At 36.8% G+C, this 15,739-nt stretch overlaps 1 protein-coding gene and 1 long non-coding RNA gene across 2 annotated transcripts; both read right to left on the reverse strand.

Annotated features, from left to right (window-relative positions):
- Window positions 1-1,363: 1,363 nt before the first annotated feature.
- LOC147603081 (uncharacterized) lies at window positions 1,364-2,192 on the reverse strand. The gene is made up of 2 exons (XR_015265700.1): window positions 1,931-2,192; window positions 1,364-1,847 (listed from the first exon to the last, which is right to left on the reverse strand). It is a non-coding gene; the product is annotated as an uncharacterized LOC147603081 (long non-coding RNA).
- Window positions 2,193-4,969: 2,777 nt separating this feature from the next.
- LOC147603082 (17.5 kDa class I heat shock protein-like) lies at window positions 4,970-5,881 on the reverse strand. Its single transcript, XM_086797283.1, has 2 exons — window positions 5,626-5,881; window positions 4,970-5,492 (listed from the first exon to the last, which is right to left on the reverse strand). The coding sequence occupies exons 1-2, from the start codon at window positions 5,759-5,761 to the stop codon at window positions 5,317-5,319; spliced, it is 312 nt and encodes a 103-aa protein (XP_086653409.1). The 5' UTR covers window positions 5,762-5,881; the 3' UTR covers window positions 4,970-5,316.
- Window positions 5,882-15,739: the final 9,858 nt, after the last annotated feature.

The raw sequence follows: 15,739 nt of genomic DNA on the forward strand, positions 1-15,739 counted from the left end.
GATACATGCAAAGGCTTAGTTATATCAAGTAATGCCATGAAAAACAATTCAAAGGACAATGATTCAATCCCCAAATCTTTTCATCAAAGTGAAGCTTTTAAAAAAATCTTGAACCTTCACAGTTGGATACATGTAAAGTCTCAGGCATATCAAGTAATTCCATGAAAAGCAGTCCAAAGGTGAATGGTTAATTAATGCCAGGAAAAGCAACATATCACAATAAATCTATACATGTAAAAAGGCATGAATCTTTACATGTAATCTCAAAAACATAAAAGCAACATATCACAATAAATCTATATCGGGCTATCTATGTCTCATTTGTCTAATTGTAGTTTCGATAATAGACATATTTGAATGCAATGAACTTCTGTATAGGATACATAAATAAGGTGATTTTCAAGACTCATGTGCATTGTGAGTCTTGTCGATTCAAAGTGCACAAATCCATCTCATATTATCCATGTCTCATTTCTCTAATTATAGTTATGAATTACTAATAAAACAATCAATCAATCACCAATAACAAAAAACCAAAAGGAAAACCATAGCTATAATAAAAATACAATCAAAGAACTAGAGTTCAATCTCATCTTCAAAGAGGCCAACCCTTGCTAAAGTATCTATCTCAATGTCCATGCCTATATCCAAATCTACAAAGAGATCAATCCCACTACTAGAATCATCACTATGAGAGGCAATATCATCATCTCCAATGGCACGATCATCATCAATGTTTTCCAAGCTATCTCCCTCCATAGTTGAGTTGATATGCTCCTCCATATGCTCAATGTGTGTGAATGTACTATAAATGGCTCTTAAATGTGGTGAGATTGGGATTTTATGCCACCATCTCTTATTGTCAATTATTGGTTGATACACAACCTATTCAAGCACAAAGATACATTATACAAAAAAATTACATCTCTAGTATCTGTAAATGCATATATTGTAATTGCCAATAATTATATGAACATGTTCACAATGTTGTGGTAGCACTAGAGTCCCATTCTTTCCTTGCCAAAAATTTGTAGAGTCAATGGTCACAAAGCCACTTGCATGACGCTTGATTGTTGCATTAGGCCACTACATCCTTTAACCATTGGATATCCAAAATATATTCAAAGAAGCTTCAAAAGTCAAGCTTAATGATATTTTGGATCAATCCACAATAATCATCCATGGCTCCATTGACTCCCTCGAAGATTGCAATTACCCCACAATCTTGGGTGTTCCTCTTCTCATCAATCCTTTGTGTGCGAAAATGTGCTCCCCCATCTTATAAATCGTCTCTCGCACTTCATGGGATGCATAATTGGAAATGCTTGTAGGAAGAATAAACTGTAAACATTTATACACCATGATTAGATACCATGATTAGATACATTATGATTGAACAAGTTAAATATGTACAACTTCAATGTTTCACTAACTTGAAGCATCTTGTGCCAATCGTGGGACTTCAAGCAAAATAATTGTTCAACACCTCTCTTCTTTGTCTTTGTGAAGGCACCTTTTAAACACCTCATGCACCCCGTTGGAGTAGTAGTACCTCATGCACCCCGTTGGAATGTAGTAATGGCATCTTTCACCAACTTCTCCTCCTTATTTGTCAATATCCAAAGTGCTCGAGGTAGAATTGTCTTCCCATTTGGTCCCTCTCGTGGCAAAGCTGTTTGCATCCTCACTATGCTCTGTAGATCCTCTCTTACAAGAGCAAGGAGTCCCGTGTTACTCTCAAGTGCTCCCAAATGTTAGAGGCAACATTCTTGAAGATGTGCACTGGATCAAGAAGATGGTTAATTTTGAGGCTCGTTCAATATGGTAGGCGAAAGAAGATAGAGTACCTTATCAAATAACATTAAATATTAAGAGGATTATCTTTTCAAATCAAAGCTTGTATTGGAATTCTATATCAAAGATATATTACCTATTCATGCCGGGGGGAGGAGGACTTTCCACTCCATATTCCATAATGCCTTCCATTCTCCCATGCTTAGTGGATGTGGAGGGACTCCCATCCAAGAATGAACAAATTTGGGATGATGATGAGGGAGAAATCGATGATGATTCGCATATATCACTTTCTTCAAGCTCTCTGGCCTAGATGCCAGCAATGATGAACCACAAATAGCGCATGCATGGTATCCAAATGTGGAGAGACCTAGACAACATACACATTTAAGCATGTCAAAAAATAGTACAATGACAATAAAGAATCATCATGAATAGGAACCCATTTGACTCACCTGAACACTCGCCATAACCAGGAAAGTTGTGCATCATCCACATCTTCAAGAGGCAATCTCGTGAAGATGGATGCCAACATATGTCATGCACATGGATACCTCTCCAAAGTATCTTTCTTAAGGCCTTATACCTGAGAAACAACACAATAAGCTAGATGATAAGGCAATAAAATGTACATTTATGGGATATAGCTTAGAAAGCAAAGGTATATGTGGCCATAAGGCGAATTTTGGTGATTAAAGATGTTGTTGTCTTGGTTAAGAACTCAATTCAGCTCATCCTTTTATGCAAAAAAAACTACAAAATGTATGCTCATAGGGCATCTTTAATACACTCCTTTCTTTGTATAGACTCTACCACCTAACCATAAAATAAATTTTAGTGAGTAGAGATGTTGTCTTTATTGAGAACTCAATTTATGCCATGTTTTAACGCAAAAAAAACAACAAAATATAGGCCCACAAGACATCTTTTACACATTCCTATATTTGTAAAATGTCGGACACCCATATGTGGAGCCAATGAATGCTCAGTACACTACATATCAACCCATATACCAACATAAAATCAACTCAAATTTTATCTCACAAATCAGCCTATGGTGAGGCAATTACATGGATGAGGAAAGGATAGCCATTCAAGCATCCAAGCGTATGTCAAAATGGCTAGTGTGCAAAGATTATAGAAGGGTAAATTAGCTACTCCCTAGCAAGACATGTACAGGTACTCATCGTGTATCTTATTTTTTTGTGGATCATACTCTCATTGCTAGTATATGCAACGTGAAGAGGAACCTATTTCCTTTGAGAAAGGAAAAATTATCATTGGACGCAAGCCATACAAGATGAGTGTTACTCAATCCTCAAAATTGCAAGGATTTTGTTAAAAACTTTTTTTAAAATTATTTGTTTTGAGCATCATGCGACTCAATCCTCAAAAACTATAAGGATTTTGTAAAACTTTTTAAATTTTTTGATTGGAGTATCCACGTCATTTCTTAATGTAGCTGCTCTAAAAAATCCAATGACTAACTTACGTACCATATTTTCACTATAAACAAGAATCCACACACCCAAGCATTCCAATTTAAGATATAAATCCTTTTTTCTTCAGTAGAAATGAGATGGTTTATATTTATGGGTGATGCATTTCTTTGTATAGTGTGCATTTCACATGACGTAACGCTCAACATACTTTTATATTGTATTATGGAGAAAAGTGACATAGACTTTAATGTTCTCTCTTCATTAATACTAGTACTCAACCCACGCATTGTTGCGGTATGTAAAAGTCATTAAGAAACAAAACTTAGGAATGGAAGCCAGAATGCCATGATGGTTGCTTACTGCTGCGTATCAAATCTCTTGCGAAAAATCTTGTTTCTTGTGTGAGGATTAAAGATGGGAGTTTTTATATAAAATCTTGAATGAGGTGAAAACAGAGTAGATAGTAGTTTCTCTAGCTTTGGTGTATGACAGATTTGGAAGAGTTAATATAAATAAATATTATTGGTCCCAAAAAAAAATCAAGATGTTTTTCTTCGCTCCTCTCCTTGTGCCTTGGTTGTCCATGGTTAAATTGTAATAGATATTTAATTATATATATATATATGTTCAGCACAAAAAAATATTTATATATTATGATTCATATTATTTCACATCCGTCTGGTGACTCAAAAGTGGGTTTTGAGTGGCTAAAATGTGCCTAGATTTTCATGTCAAGACATTGTAGGTCCTAAACGGAAGTCAAGAACAAAGATTTAGCCTCAGATGAAGAGATACAAAGTCAAAGAGGAGGATGGCATGTTCGATATGAGCTATTGAGAATCCTCATCGAATCAACGAGATGCGAGTGGCGCACCCTAGCGTAATCTCATGGGAATTATGATCGCGTGTAAAGAAAGCTTCCCGAACACGTTTTTTTCAAAAACGGTGACATCACCAAAAATATGGCATGCAGATCGAGAAATCTCCAGAAAGGGCTACTTATGGCTTTTGGCGTGAAGAAGAGGAATACACATACAATCGAAGAGGAGAATGAGAGTGCGAGTGTGTGTGTGTGTGTGTGAATGCGAGTTCTTCATGAGAGTGAGAGTGTGAGTGAGATAGCTCGGGGTTGGTCGGGTGGTTCGAGCTATTTCCTCCAAGAGTGCTTCATATGAGATTGTTGTAAGATTTCTTGATTATATACAGAATTGTTCACTTTTTGCCTTAAAAAAATTATGCAAATTCTATGTTCTTGAATTGTATTGTGATTATTGAGTAGAAGCCTCACCTTGGATGCAAGCCATACAGAATGAGTGTTACTCAATCCTCAAAAATTACAAGGATTTTGTGAGACTTTTCAAAAAAATATTTGATTCGAGCATCATCGAATGCATGCCATGCAAGATGAGTGCTACTCAATCCTCAAAAACTGCAAGGATTTTGTGAGAGACTTTTTAAATTTTTTGATTGGAGTATCTACATCGTTTCTTAATGTAACTGCTCTAAAAAATACAACGACTAACTTATGTACCATATTTTAACTATAAACAAGAATCCACACACTCAAGCATTCTACTTTAAGATCTAAATCCTTTTTTCTTAAGTAGAGATGAGATGGTTTATGTTTATGGGTAATGCATTTCTTTGTATAGTGTGCATTTCACATGACGTAACACTTGGCATGCTTTTATTTATTGTATTATGGAGAAAATATGGAGAAAAGTGACATAGACTTTAACTTTAACATTCTCTCTTCATTAATGCTAGTAGCCAACCCATGCATTGCCGCGATATGCGGAAGACATTGAGAGACAAAACTCAGGAATGGAAGCCGGAATACATTTAAGGGTGAAATCGAATGGATTTTTTCCTCTTATTTTTTAGAAATCCAAGATTTGTTTCTTCTCTCCTCTCCTTGTGCCTTGGTTGTCCATGGTTAAACTCTAATAGATATTTAATTATATATATATATATTGCCTAGCAGGCAATAGGCATACACATAGCTAGCGTATGGTTATCATTTACGACAATTGTAAGCCTTATTGATGCGATATGATTAAACCATTGTCAGTCCACTATATTACTTGGGTCCTGATTTGGGGATTGTGATTGTGAGAACCATGTCTTTGCAGGATGCCTGGATAGCCTCAGGGCGTGCCTCTGGCGAGAGCTGCATTCTACGCGTGGTTTTGCCGATGCTGAGGATCAAGGTCTGGTCGTCCTCCAGCTGCACTTTGGCATCTTCCACGCGAAATCCTGCACAACGATACCCAATATCGCTTTAATCTATAGTGAGACAAACATCATACAAGTCACTTTTTTTTTCTTTTTCTTTTGCAATTATTATTATTGGGAAAGAAGAAGAAGAAGCGTGACACTACAGCAGCACCTGTGAGGTTTACAGTGAAAACTAAGGCTTCAACCGTCTCCTCTTGATCTACATGCAACTGGGTCTCGTTGTGACACTGTGCCGGGCGCCCTTCTGTAGGAATAGGGCGATACTGGGCTTGCATTTCATGAGGCATGGCCACTAGACGACCTCACAAATTTACACACTGCAATGGAGGGCGCGCGGATGCTTCGAGCCCGTGATTGCACTTCACGACGGTAGACGGTGTGGTAATTGGAGCCAGCATGAGATTGCACTTCACAATGGCGGGCTTCTTTATATAGCAGCTGCAAGCGGCCAACTGCACAGTACGGCCACAGAGTGATTGAGAGGCCTCCCACGTCAAATTCGTAAAGCAGCGACTTGTCAATGACATGATGATGATGATGATGGGCATAAAAACGTGGTCTTGTAATTGCCTTTTGGCCACTAAGCTCCAGCACTCATCAACCTCGCTGTACACCACCACCCAGGTGAACCACCCCACACGCACTCAACAATATATTCCTTCAGAGTGCAAACCTTATTCCTAGCGAGGCACTCAGTGTGTGAGGGTCCCGTTTCTCCAGCCCCCTTAATAGGCTTGAGGATTTTAAGCCACTTGTGGCACTTTTTGAGATCAATAAAAGGGGTATACATTTGAATAGATGACTAAAGAATGAATTTAAGCGTAGAAGAGTAAAGTCCCATTTCTCTAGTTCGGTGGAACATTGTCCCCAACCAATGGAAGACATTGAAATCTAGCCGGTTTTCTAGCTCAAAATGATGAGATCTGACAGTTCTATAACTAAAAATAATAAAAGTTGACCGGTTTTCTTCAACACAAACTCTAGTTTTAGAGTGTGTGTGTGTGTGTGTGTGTGTAAAAGAGAGAGAGAGAGAGAGAGAGAGAGAGAGAGAGAGTAGGAAACTATGTTCTTAAATCTTCATATTGGTTTTAAATCTAGATTAATAAAGGATAATTATGAAAGATTAATATTTGCCCAAATCATGTTTTTAATGTTTCTTCTAAAAATTGTGAAGGTGAAGGTGCCATACCTACTAATTTTTGAAGACATTCACATTTACCTTTGTTATTCTTTTGGTGGCCTTTTAGTTTGGCCTTTGCTACTCATGGTATCTCAATATAGAGATTACCTTTCCCTTATGCGCTAAGGCACCTTTGTTTTTGACATCTCCTACTACTATTAATAGTCCCACATGCCTTGCCGTCTTACTGTTAATAGCCTTCATTTGCATGCTAGCCCATATTTGTAGACATCGGTAGTTGGATGTGCATTTGGTCTATCTTATATTAGACTAATGTAGCTCATGTGATGGACCAGCTCTTTAAGACCTTACTCCCTCCCAAGTTTTCTTTTCGACTAGCATCATGCCCATTTTCTGGCCATCTTGGCCATAAAATATAACCACTTGTTTTGAGTTATCGTCAAAAAAATAAATAAAGAAAAAACAAGAAATGTTTCTAATAAACCTATCATTTCTGACCCAACCCGTCAAAAATCATCATTAGTCCCTCTTGCCATTGCCTTAGTAGTCGCCTTTGTCCATGTCTCTATGTCTACATCCTATTGATATGTGTATAACAAGTATTTATTTTAAATATTTTACTTTATATATATATATAGATATATATATATCTATTATGTGATTTAATATCCTATATATCAATGTCTTCATCCTCTTGGTCCCTCTTGCCACCCATTACATTAGCAGTCGCCTTTGAAACTCACTGACTAAGCTAATCTAACCCACTAACCTAATCTAATCCATTTACTTAAATTTAACCAACCCAGAGCCCTACCCGAACAGTATTGTTCATATAAAAAATATTTCAATTAGTGAAATTTTATAAATGGGTTAGATTAGCTTAGCTAGTTAGTTTATTAATATATAGTATATCAAAGCACATAATAGATATGTATAATAAGTAAAATATATGAAATAAATAATTGTTATTTACATAGTAAAAATAAGGTTTCAATTAGTATAATTTTATATGTGCATATGTATAAGTTAAATCGTATATGAGATATAAAGCTGGGTGGCTGTACAATATTAAGGGTCCTCACTTTGGGATCACATTGTGCGAATGGGAAACCATTGATATAGCTCGATCGCGTTATCCTTCTAATCGTGTCATCCCAAGTGGCAATCGCTAGATGCTCGAAAGATAACTCGATCGAGTTATTACCCTTGCCACTTGACATACTGTCATGACCACGTAATTCAATCGAGTTACATGGTGGACATCCATAATGTAACTCGATTGAGCTACATGGTGGATATCCATATATGTTCAATGAAGGTTGGAGGTGAATATCCACGTAACTTGAACGAGTTATGCGGTGGACATCCACGTAGAGGTACCACATAACTCGATTGAGTTACGCGGTGGGACATACACCATAGAACTCGATCGATATACGAGCTATTTACATGGATGTCCAATATGTAACTCGATCGATTTTGTAGATCAAGCATGCACCTTGACGACATTGTAAAAAAAAGTAAAATATATATAAATAAATAAATCAAAAAATCAAAAAATTATTTCTTAATAACTTGAGCAAGTTACGAAACTAGACAACATAAGAAGGAAAAAAATCAAATTTTTTTCCAAAAACAATCCCAAAAAGGTATGATTTTTGGTTTATGTAACTTGACTAAGTTACGTGGATATCCAATCCACGATGGACACGTGTTTGTTTTAATTTTTGGTAGACATTTTAAAAAATGTAATTTTCATGTAAATGGTCACCACGTGTGAAATGTTGTCGATTTTAAATTTTATTGTTTTTTCACGGAACTTGGTTGAGTTATATGCACTATAATTGTTTAGATTTTCATTTTTAACAATTATCTCTCCATAGGACCGAGTTTGCATCAAATTTACATTGAAGGATTTCCCTCTCATGAAGAAGTCTCTAGCACACATATTTGAATGAAATCAAGACACTCGGCACAGTACATGCACAAGAAGTTCAAAAAATCAATGGTTTTTTTATTTAAGTTTTTTGTTCTTTTTAACGCTCATGTCATGTTGTTTGTGGGCTCACATCTTATGGGCACACTTCTATTGGCTCATATCTCACACATCACATCTTATAGGGTCACTTCTATTGGCTCACATCTCACACATCTATTGACTCAAATCTCACACTTTGTGGGCATGCATTCATGGACTCAAACCTATCTTAGCTTGTATCTATCTTCTAGCTTGGGCTTATATGTAGACCCACATCTCATTTCTAGAGGCTTGTGTCTCTCCCGTTTGTAGTCTCATGTCACATCCATATATACTCATGACTGCTAAACTCACGTCTATGTCTAATTTTCACCTCAACCGGAGAGGTGGTGACTTTTCAAGTTTCTTATGGTTCCTTGGACTTGAATATATGTGGGTGTTAAAGGTTCCTAATCCTAACTAATAGTGTTTATGTAAGTGACCAACAACTTCTTCTTTTGCTCAACGAGTCATAAAGGTTCCTAGTCCTAACTAATAGTGTTTATGTAAGTGACCAACGACTTCTTCTTTTCCTCAGCGAGTCATAAAGGCTCCTTGATAGCAAGGTTGTTTTAGAAATGATGATCCTGATTGGCTAGATTTGGATAATGACATTGATGACTAAACCCAGAGTAGCTGGGTTAGCATGATGTTAGCAATTACTTTTGTGGTCATTATATGATGTTTTTTACTATTGTGTAGTGGTAATCCTAGAGTAGCTAGGCTAGATTTGTCCTATGTATTATTTTCTTATATTTATACATTATCCCATTTTCATTCTATAGAAGTCTATAATTTCTCCCTCTCTCTCTCTCCAAGGCACACATGCACACAAACATTCACACACACAAACATTCAAACACACACACACACACACACATGCACCTACATAATACACACAAACATTCACATGCACACAAATTTAAAAACTTATTCAAACATGTCTTTTTCTTTTATTAATGTTTTGTCTCTTTTCATACCTATTTGTTTGGTGGTACTTTGGCATACACATTGCAACCAAATGTACTCTGATGAAGACCAAACTTTGCAAAGTAAGGGTGGGATCCACATATACACACTCAAAGAGTTTGGTCACCATCAAAGCACATTTTGTTGTAATATTAATGTGATGCCATTTTCTTGATTTCCAATGTGTCATGGCCTTAGAGAGCCTCCTCCAAATTGGTCCTTTGGCCTACACATTGGAGCCAAATGTGCTCTGATGGTGACACCAAACTTTGTAAGAGTGAGGGTGGGATCCACATATACACACTTTCAAAGGTTGATCACCATTGAAGAACTTTTGGTTATAGTATCCATGCCAAACGCCTGGTTTTCAATGTGTTGTAGGTGTTAGAGAGCTCCCTCAAATTAGTCATTTGGCTGCCACATTGTATTGAAATCTGCTCCAATGGTGACCAAACTTTGTAAGATTGAGGGTTGGGTCTACATATACACATTTGTAAATTTTGGTTACCATCAGAGCACATTTTATTGCAATGTGCATTTCATTTGCGTAGTTTCCAATGTGTCAGGAGACGTTAGAGAGCCCCTTCCAAACTTGGGCCTTCGTTTTGCACTTTGCAACTAAATATGCTCGGATGGTGACCAAACTTTGTAAGAGTCAGGGTGGGTCCATATATACACACGTGCAAGGTTTGGTCACCATCTAAGTACATTTAGTTGCAATGTGCATGTCATTTTCTCTATTTTCAATGTTTCATAGCCTTAGAGAACCCCCCTTGAAAATTAATCCTTTGTCCTACACATTGTATTCAAATATGCCGTGGATGGTGACCAAACTTTCAATTGCAAGAGTGAGGGCTGGGTCCACATATACAATGTTGTCAATTTTGGTCATCATCACAGCACATTTGGTTCCAATGTGCATTCTATTTTCTTGGTTTCCAATGTGTCGTGACTTTAGAGAGCCCCCTCAAAATTGGGCCTTAGGCCTACATAATGCATTCAAACATGATCTAATGGTGACCAAACTTTACAAGAGTGAGGGTGGGGTATACATCAAAGTTTGTTCACCCATCAAAGCACATTTGGTTACAATGTGGTCACCATTAGAGCACATTTGGCCCACACATTACAACCAAATTTGCTCTCATGGTGGTGACCAAACTTTCTAAGAGTGAGGGTGGGGTCCATATATACACACATACATAGTTTCTCCAACCATCGGAGCACATTTGGTTATAACGTGTATACTAGAGTCTTAGTTTTCAATGTCTCGTGGCCTTAGAGAGTCCCTTCAAAATTGGGCCTTGGGCGCACACATAACAACCCAATGTCCTAATGGTGACCAAACTTTGCAAGAGTGAGGGTGATGTCTGCATATACACACTTACAAAGTTTGGTCACCATTAGAGCATATTTAGTTGTAAAATGTACGACCAATTTTCCTGGTTTTCGATGTGTCGTGACCTTAGAGAGCCCACTCAAAATTCATCCTTTGGTCTATACATGACAACCAAATGAACTTTGATGGTGACAGAAATTTATAACTGTGTATATGGGGTCCACATATACACACTTGCAAAGTTTGGTTAACCATTAGAGCATATTTGGTTGTAAAGTGCAACCCATTTACCTGGTTTTCAATGTTTCATGACCTTAGAGCCCCCTCCAAATTGGGCCTTTGGCACACACATCACAATTAAATGTGTCATGGCCTTAGAGAGCACCCCAAAAATTAGGCCATTGGCTCACACATCACAACCAAATGTGCTCCGATGATAAGCAAACTTTGTATGTCTGTATATGTGAGATCCACCCTCACTCATGCAAAGTTTGGTCTCACCATTGGAGCATATTTAGTTGCAAAATAGGAGCCAAAAGCCCAATTTTGAGGCGGCTCTCTAAGGTCATGACACATTGAAAACCAGATAAATCACTACAACATAAAGCAAGCATAGATGCACAAGCTACGAGGCCGTCTTTCATCGCATCTAGTTTCTTTGAAACTAGACGCAAATATAGATGTGATTTTAGACCCGCTTATAGATGCAGTCTGCAACTATTTCCTATGAAGTTGCAATTGTGGACCTTGCAAAGAAAAACAGAATCTTCAATTCCCAAAAATATCATTTGCTGAACTATGTGCACAAGATTTTAAAAATATGCATGATTTTTTGGTGCATTTATATACAAATGAATCTCCAGAAAGCATATTTGCAAGGAAAGAGAGAAAAAATAGGTATAAATGGAGTAATGTGGTGAAAGAGATGGATACATGCAAAGGCTTAGTTATATCAAGTAATGCCATGAAAAACAATTCAAAGGACAATGATTCAATCCCCAAATCTTTTCATCAAAGTGAAGCTTTTAAAAAAATCTTGAACCTTCACAGTTGGATACATGTAAAGTCTCGGGCATATCAAGTAATTCCATGAAAAGCAGTCCAAAGGTGAATGGTTAATTAATGCCAGGAAAAGTAACATATCACAATAAATCTATACATGTAAAAAGGCATGAATCTTTACATGTAATCTCAAAAACATAAAAGCAACATATCACAATAAATCTATATCGGGCTATCTATGTCTCATTTGTCTAATTGTAGTTTCGATAATAGACATATTTGAATGCAATGAACTTCTGTATAGGATACATAAATAAGGTGATTTTCAAGACTCATGTGCATTGTGAGTCTTGTCGATTCAAAGTGCACAAATCCATCTCATATTATCCATGTCTCATTTCTCTAATTATAGTTATGAATTACTAATAAAACAATCAATCAATCACCAATAACAAAAAACCAAAAGGAAGACCATAGCTATAATAAAAATACAATCAAAGAACTAGAGTTCAATCTCATCTTCAAAGAGGCAAACCCTTGCTAAAGTATCTATCTCAATGTCCATGCCTATATCCAAATCTACAAAGAGATCAATCCCACTACTAGAATCATCACTATGAGAGGCAATATAATCATCTCCAATGGCACGATCATCATCAATGTTTTCCAAGCTATCTCCCTCCATAGTTGAGTTGACATGCTCCTCCATATGCTCAATGTGTGTGAATGTACTATAAATGGCTCTTAAATGTGGTGAGATTGGGATTTTATGCCACCATCTCTTATTGTCAATTATTGGTTGATACACAACCTATTCAAGCACAAAGATACATCATACAAAAAAATTACATCTCTAGTATCTGTAAATGCATATATTGTAATTGCCAATAATTATATGAACATGTTCACAATGTTGTGGTAGCACTAGAGTCCCATTCTTTCCTTGCCAAAAATTTGTAGAGTCAATGGTCACAAAGCCACTTGCATGACGCTTGATTGTTGCATTAGGCCACCACATCCTTTAACCATTGGATATCCAAAATATATTCAAAGAAGCTTCAAAAGTCAAGCTTAATGATATTTTGGATCAATCCACAATAATCATCCATGGCTCCATTGACTCCCTCGAAGATTGCAATTACCCCACAATCTTGGGTGTTCCTCTTCTCATCAATCCTTTGTGTGCGAAAATGTGCTCCCCCATCTTATAAATCGTCTCTCGCACTTCATGGGATGCATAATTGGAAATGCTTGTAGGAAGAATAAACTGTAAACATTTATACACCATGATTAGATACCATGATTAGATACATTACGATTGAACAAGTTAAATATGTACAACTTCAATGTTTCACTAACTTGAAGCATCTTGTGCCAATCATGGGACTTCAAGCAAAATAATTGTTCAACACCTCTCTTCTTTGTCTTTGTGAAGGCACCTTTTAAACACCTCATGCACCCCGTTGGAGTAGTAGTACCTCATGCACCCCGTTGGAATGTAGTAATGGCATCTTTCACCAACTTCTCCTCCTTATTTGTCAATATCCAAAGTGCTCGAGGTAGAATTGTCTTCCCATTTGGTCCCTCTCGTGGAAAAGCTGTTTGCATCCTCACTATGCTCTGTAGATCCTCTCTTACAAGAGCAAGGAGTCCCGTGTTACTCTCAAGTGCTCCCAAATGTTAGAGGCAACATTCTTGAAGATGTGCACTGGATCAAGAAGATGGTTAATTTTGAGGCTCGTTCAATATGGTAGGCGAAAGAAGATAGAGTACCTTATCAAATAACATTAAATATTAAGAGGATTATCTTTTCAAATCAAAGCTTGTATTGGAATTCTATATCAAAGATATATTACCTATTCATGCCGGGGGGAGGAGGACTTTCCACTCCATATTCCATAATGCCTTCCATTCTCCCATGCTTAGTGGATGTGGAGGGACTCCCATCCAAGAATGAACAAATTTGGGATGATGATGAGGGAGAAATCGATGATGATTCGCATATATCACTTTCTTCAAGCTCTCTGGCCTAGATGCCAGCAATGATGAACCACAAATAGCGCATGCATGGTATCCAAATGTGGAGAGACCTAGACAACATACACATTTAAGCATGTCAAAAAATAGTACAATGACAATAAAGAATCATCATGAATAGGAACCCATTTGACTCACCTGAACACTCGCCATAACCAGGAAAGTTGTGCATCATCCACATCTTCAAGAGGCAATCTCGTGAAGATGGATGCCAACATATGTCATGCACATGGATACCTCTCCAAAGTATCTTTCTTAAGGCCTTATACCTGAGAAACAACACAATAAGCTAGATGATAAGGCAATAAAATGTACATTTATGGGATATAGCTTAGAAAGCAAAGGTATATGTGGCCATAAGGCGAATTTTGGTGATTAAAGATGTTGTTGTCTTGGTTAAGAACTCAATTCAGCTCATCCTTTTATGCAAAAAAACTACAAAATGTATGCTCATAGGGCATCTTTAATACACTCCTTTCTTTGTATAGACTCTACCACCTAACCATAAAATAAATTTTAGTGAGTAGAGATGTTGTCTTTATTGAGAACTCAATTTATGCCATGTTTTAACGCAAAAAAAACAACAAAATATAGGCCCACAAGACATCTTTTACACATTCCTATATTTGTAAAATGTCGGACACCCATATGTGGAGCCAATGAATGCTCAGTACACTACATATCAACCCATATACCAACATAAAATCAACTCAAATTTTATCTCACAAATCAGCCTATGGTGAGGCAATTACATGGATGAGGAAAGGATAGCCATTCAAGCATCCAAGCGTATGTCAAAATGGCTAGTGTGCAAAGATTATAGAAGGGTAAATTAGCTACTCCCTAGCAAGACATGTACAGGTACTCATCGTGTATCTTATTTTTTTGTGGATCATACTCTCATTGCTAGTATATGCAACGTGAAGAGGAACCTATTTCCTTTGAGAAAGGAAAAATTATCATTGGACGCAAGCCATACAAGATGAGTGTTACTCAATCCTCAAAATTGCAAGGATTTTGTTAAAAACTTTTTTTAAAATTATTTGTTTTGAGCATCATGCGACTCAATCCTCAAAAACTATAAGGATTTTGTAAAACTTTTTAAATTTTTTGATTGGAGTATCCACGTCATTTCTTAATGTAGCTGCTCTAAAAAATCCAATGACTAACTTACGTACCATATTTTCACTATAAACAAGAATCCACACACCCAAGCATTCCAATTTAAGATATAAATCCTTTTTTCTTCAGTAGAAATGAGATGGTTTATATTTATGGGTGATGCATTTCTTTGTATAGTGTGCATTTCACATGACGTAACGCTCAACATACTTTTATATTGTATTATGGAGAAAAGTGACATAGACTTTAATGTTCTCTCTTCATTAATACTAGTACTCAACCCACGCATTGTTGCGGTATGTAAAAGTCATTAAGAAACAAAACTTAGGAATGGAAGCCAGAATGCCATGATGGTTGCTTACTGCTGCGTATCAAATCTCTTGCGAAAAATCTTGTTTCTTGTGTGAGGATTAAAGATGGGAGTTTTTATATAAAATCTTGAATGAGGTGAAAACAGAGTAGATAGTAGTTTCTCTAGCTTTGGTGTATGACAGATTTGGAAGAGTTAATATAAATAAATATTATTGGTCCCAAAAAAAAATCAAGATGTTTTTCTTCGCTCCTCTCCTTGTGCCTTGGTTGTCCATGGTTAAATTGTAATAGATATTTAATTATATATATATATATGTTCAGCACAA

This window comes from Cibotium barometz, chromosome 65 (genome assembly GCF_041138505.1).
Source record: "Cibotium barometz isolate CiBa-2024 chromosome 65, ASM4113850v1, whole genome shotgun sequence".
NCBI lineage: Eukaryota > Viridiplantae > Streptophyta > Polypodiopsida > Cyatheales > Cibotiaceae > Cibotium > Cibotium barometz.

Excerpts from the sequence above, each read along its gene's own strand:
- LOC147603082 (XM_086797283.1), bottom strand. The coding sequence starts at position 5,761 with ATGCCTCATGAAATGCAAGCCCAGTATCGCCCTATTCCTACAGAAGGG. Across the intron at positions 5,493-5,625 it reads TTTCACTGTAAACCTCACAG|GATTTCGCGTGGAAGATGCC; the intron begins GTGCTGCTGTAG and ends ATCGTTGTGCAG.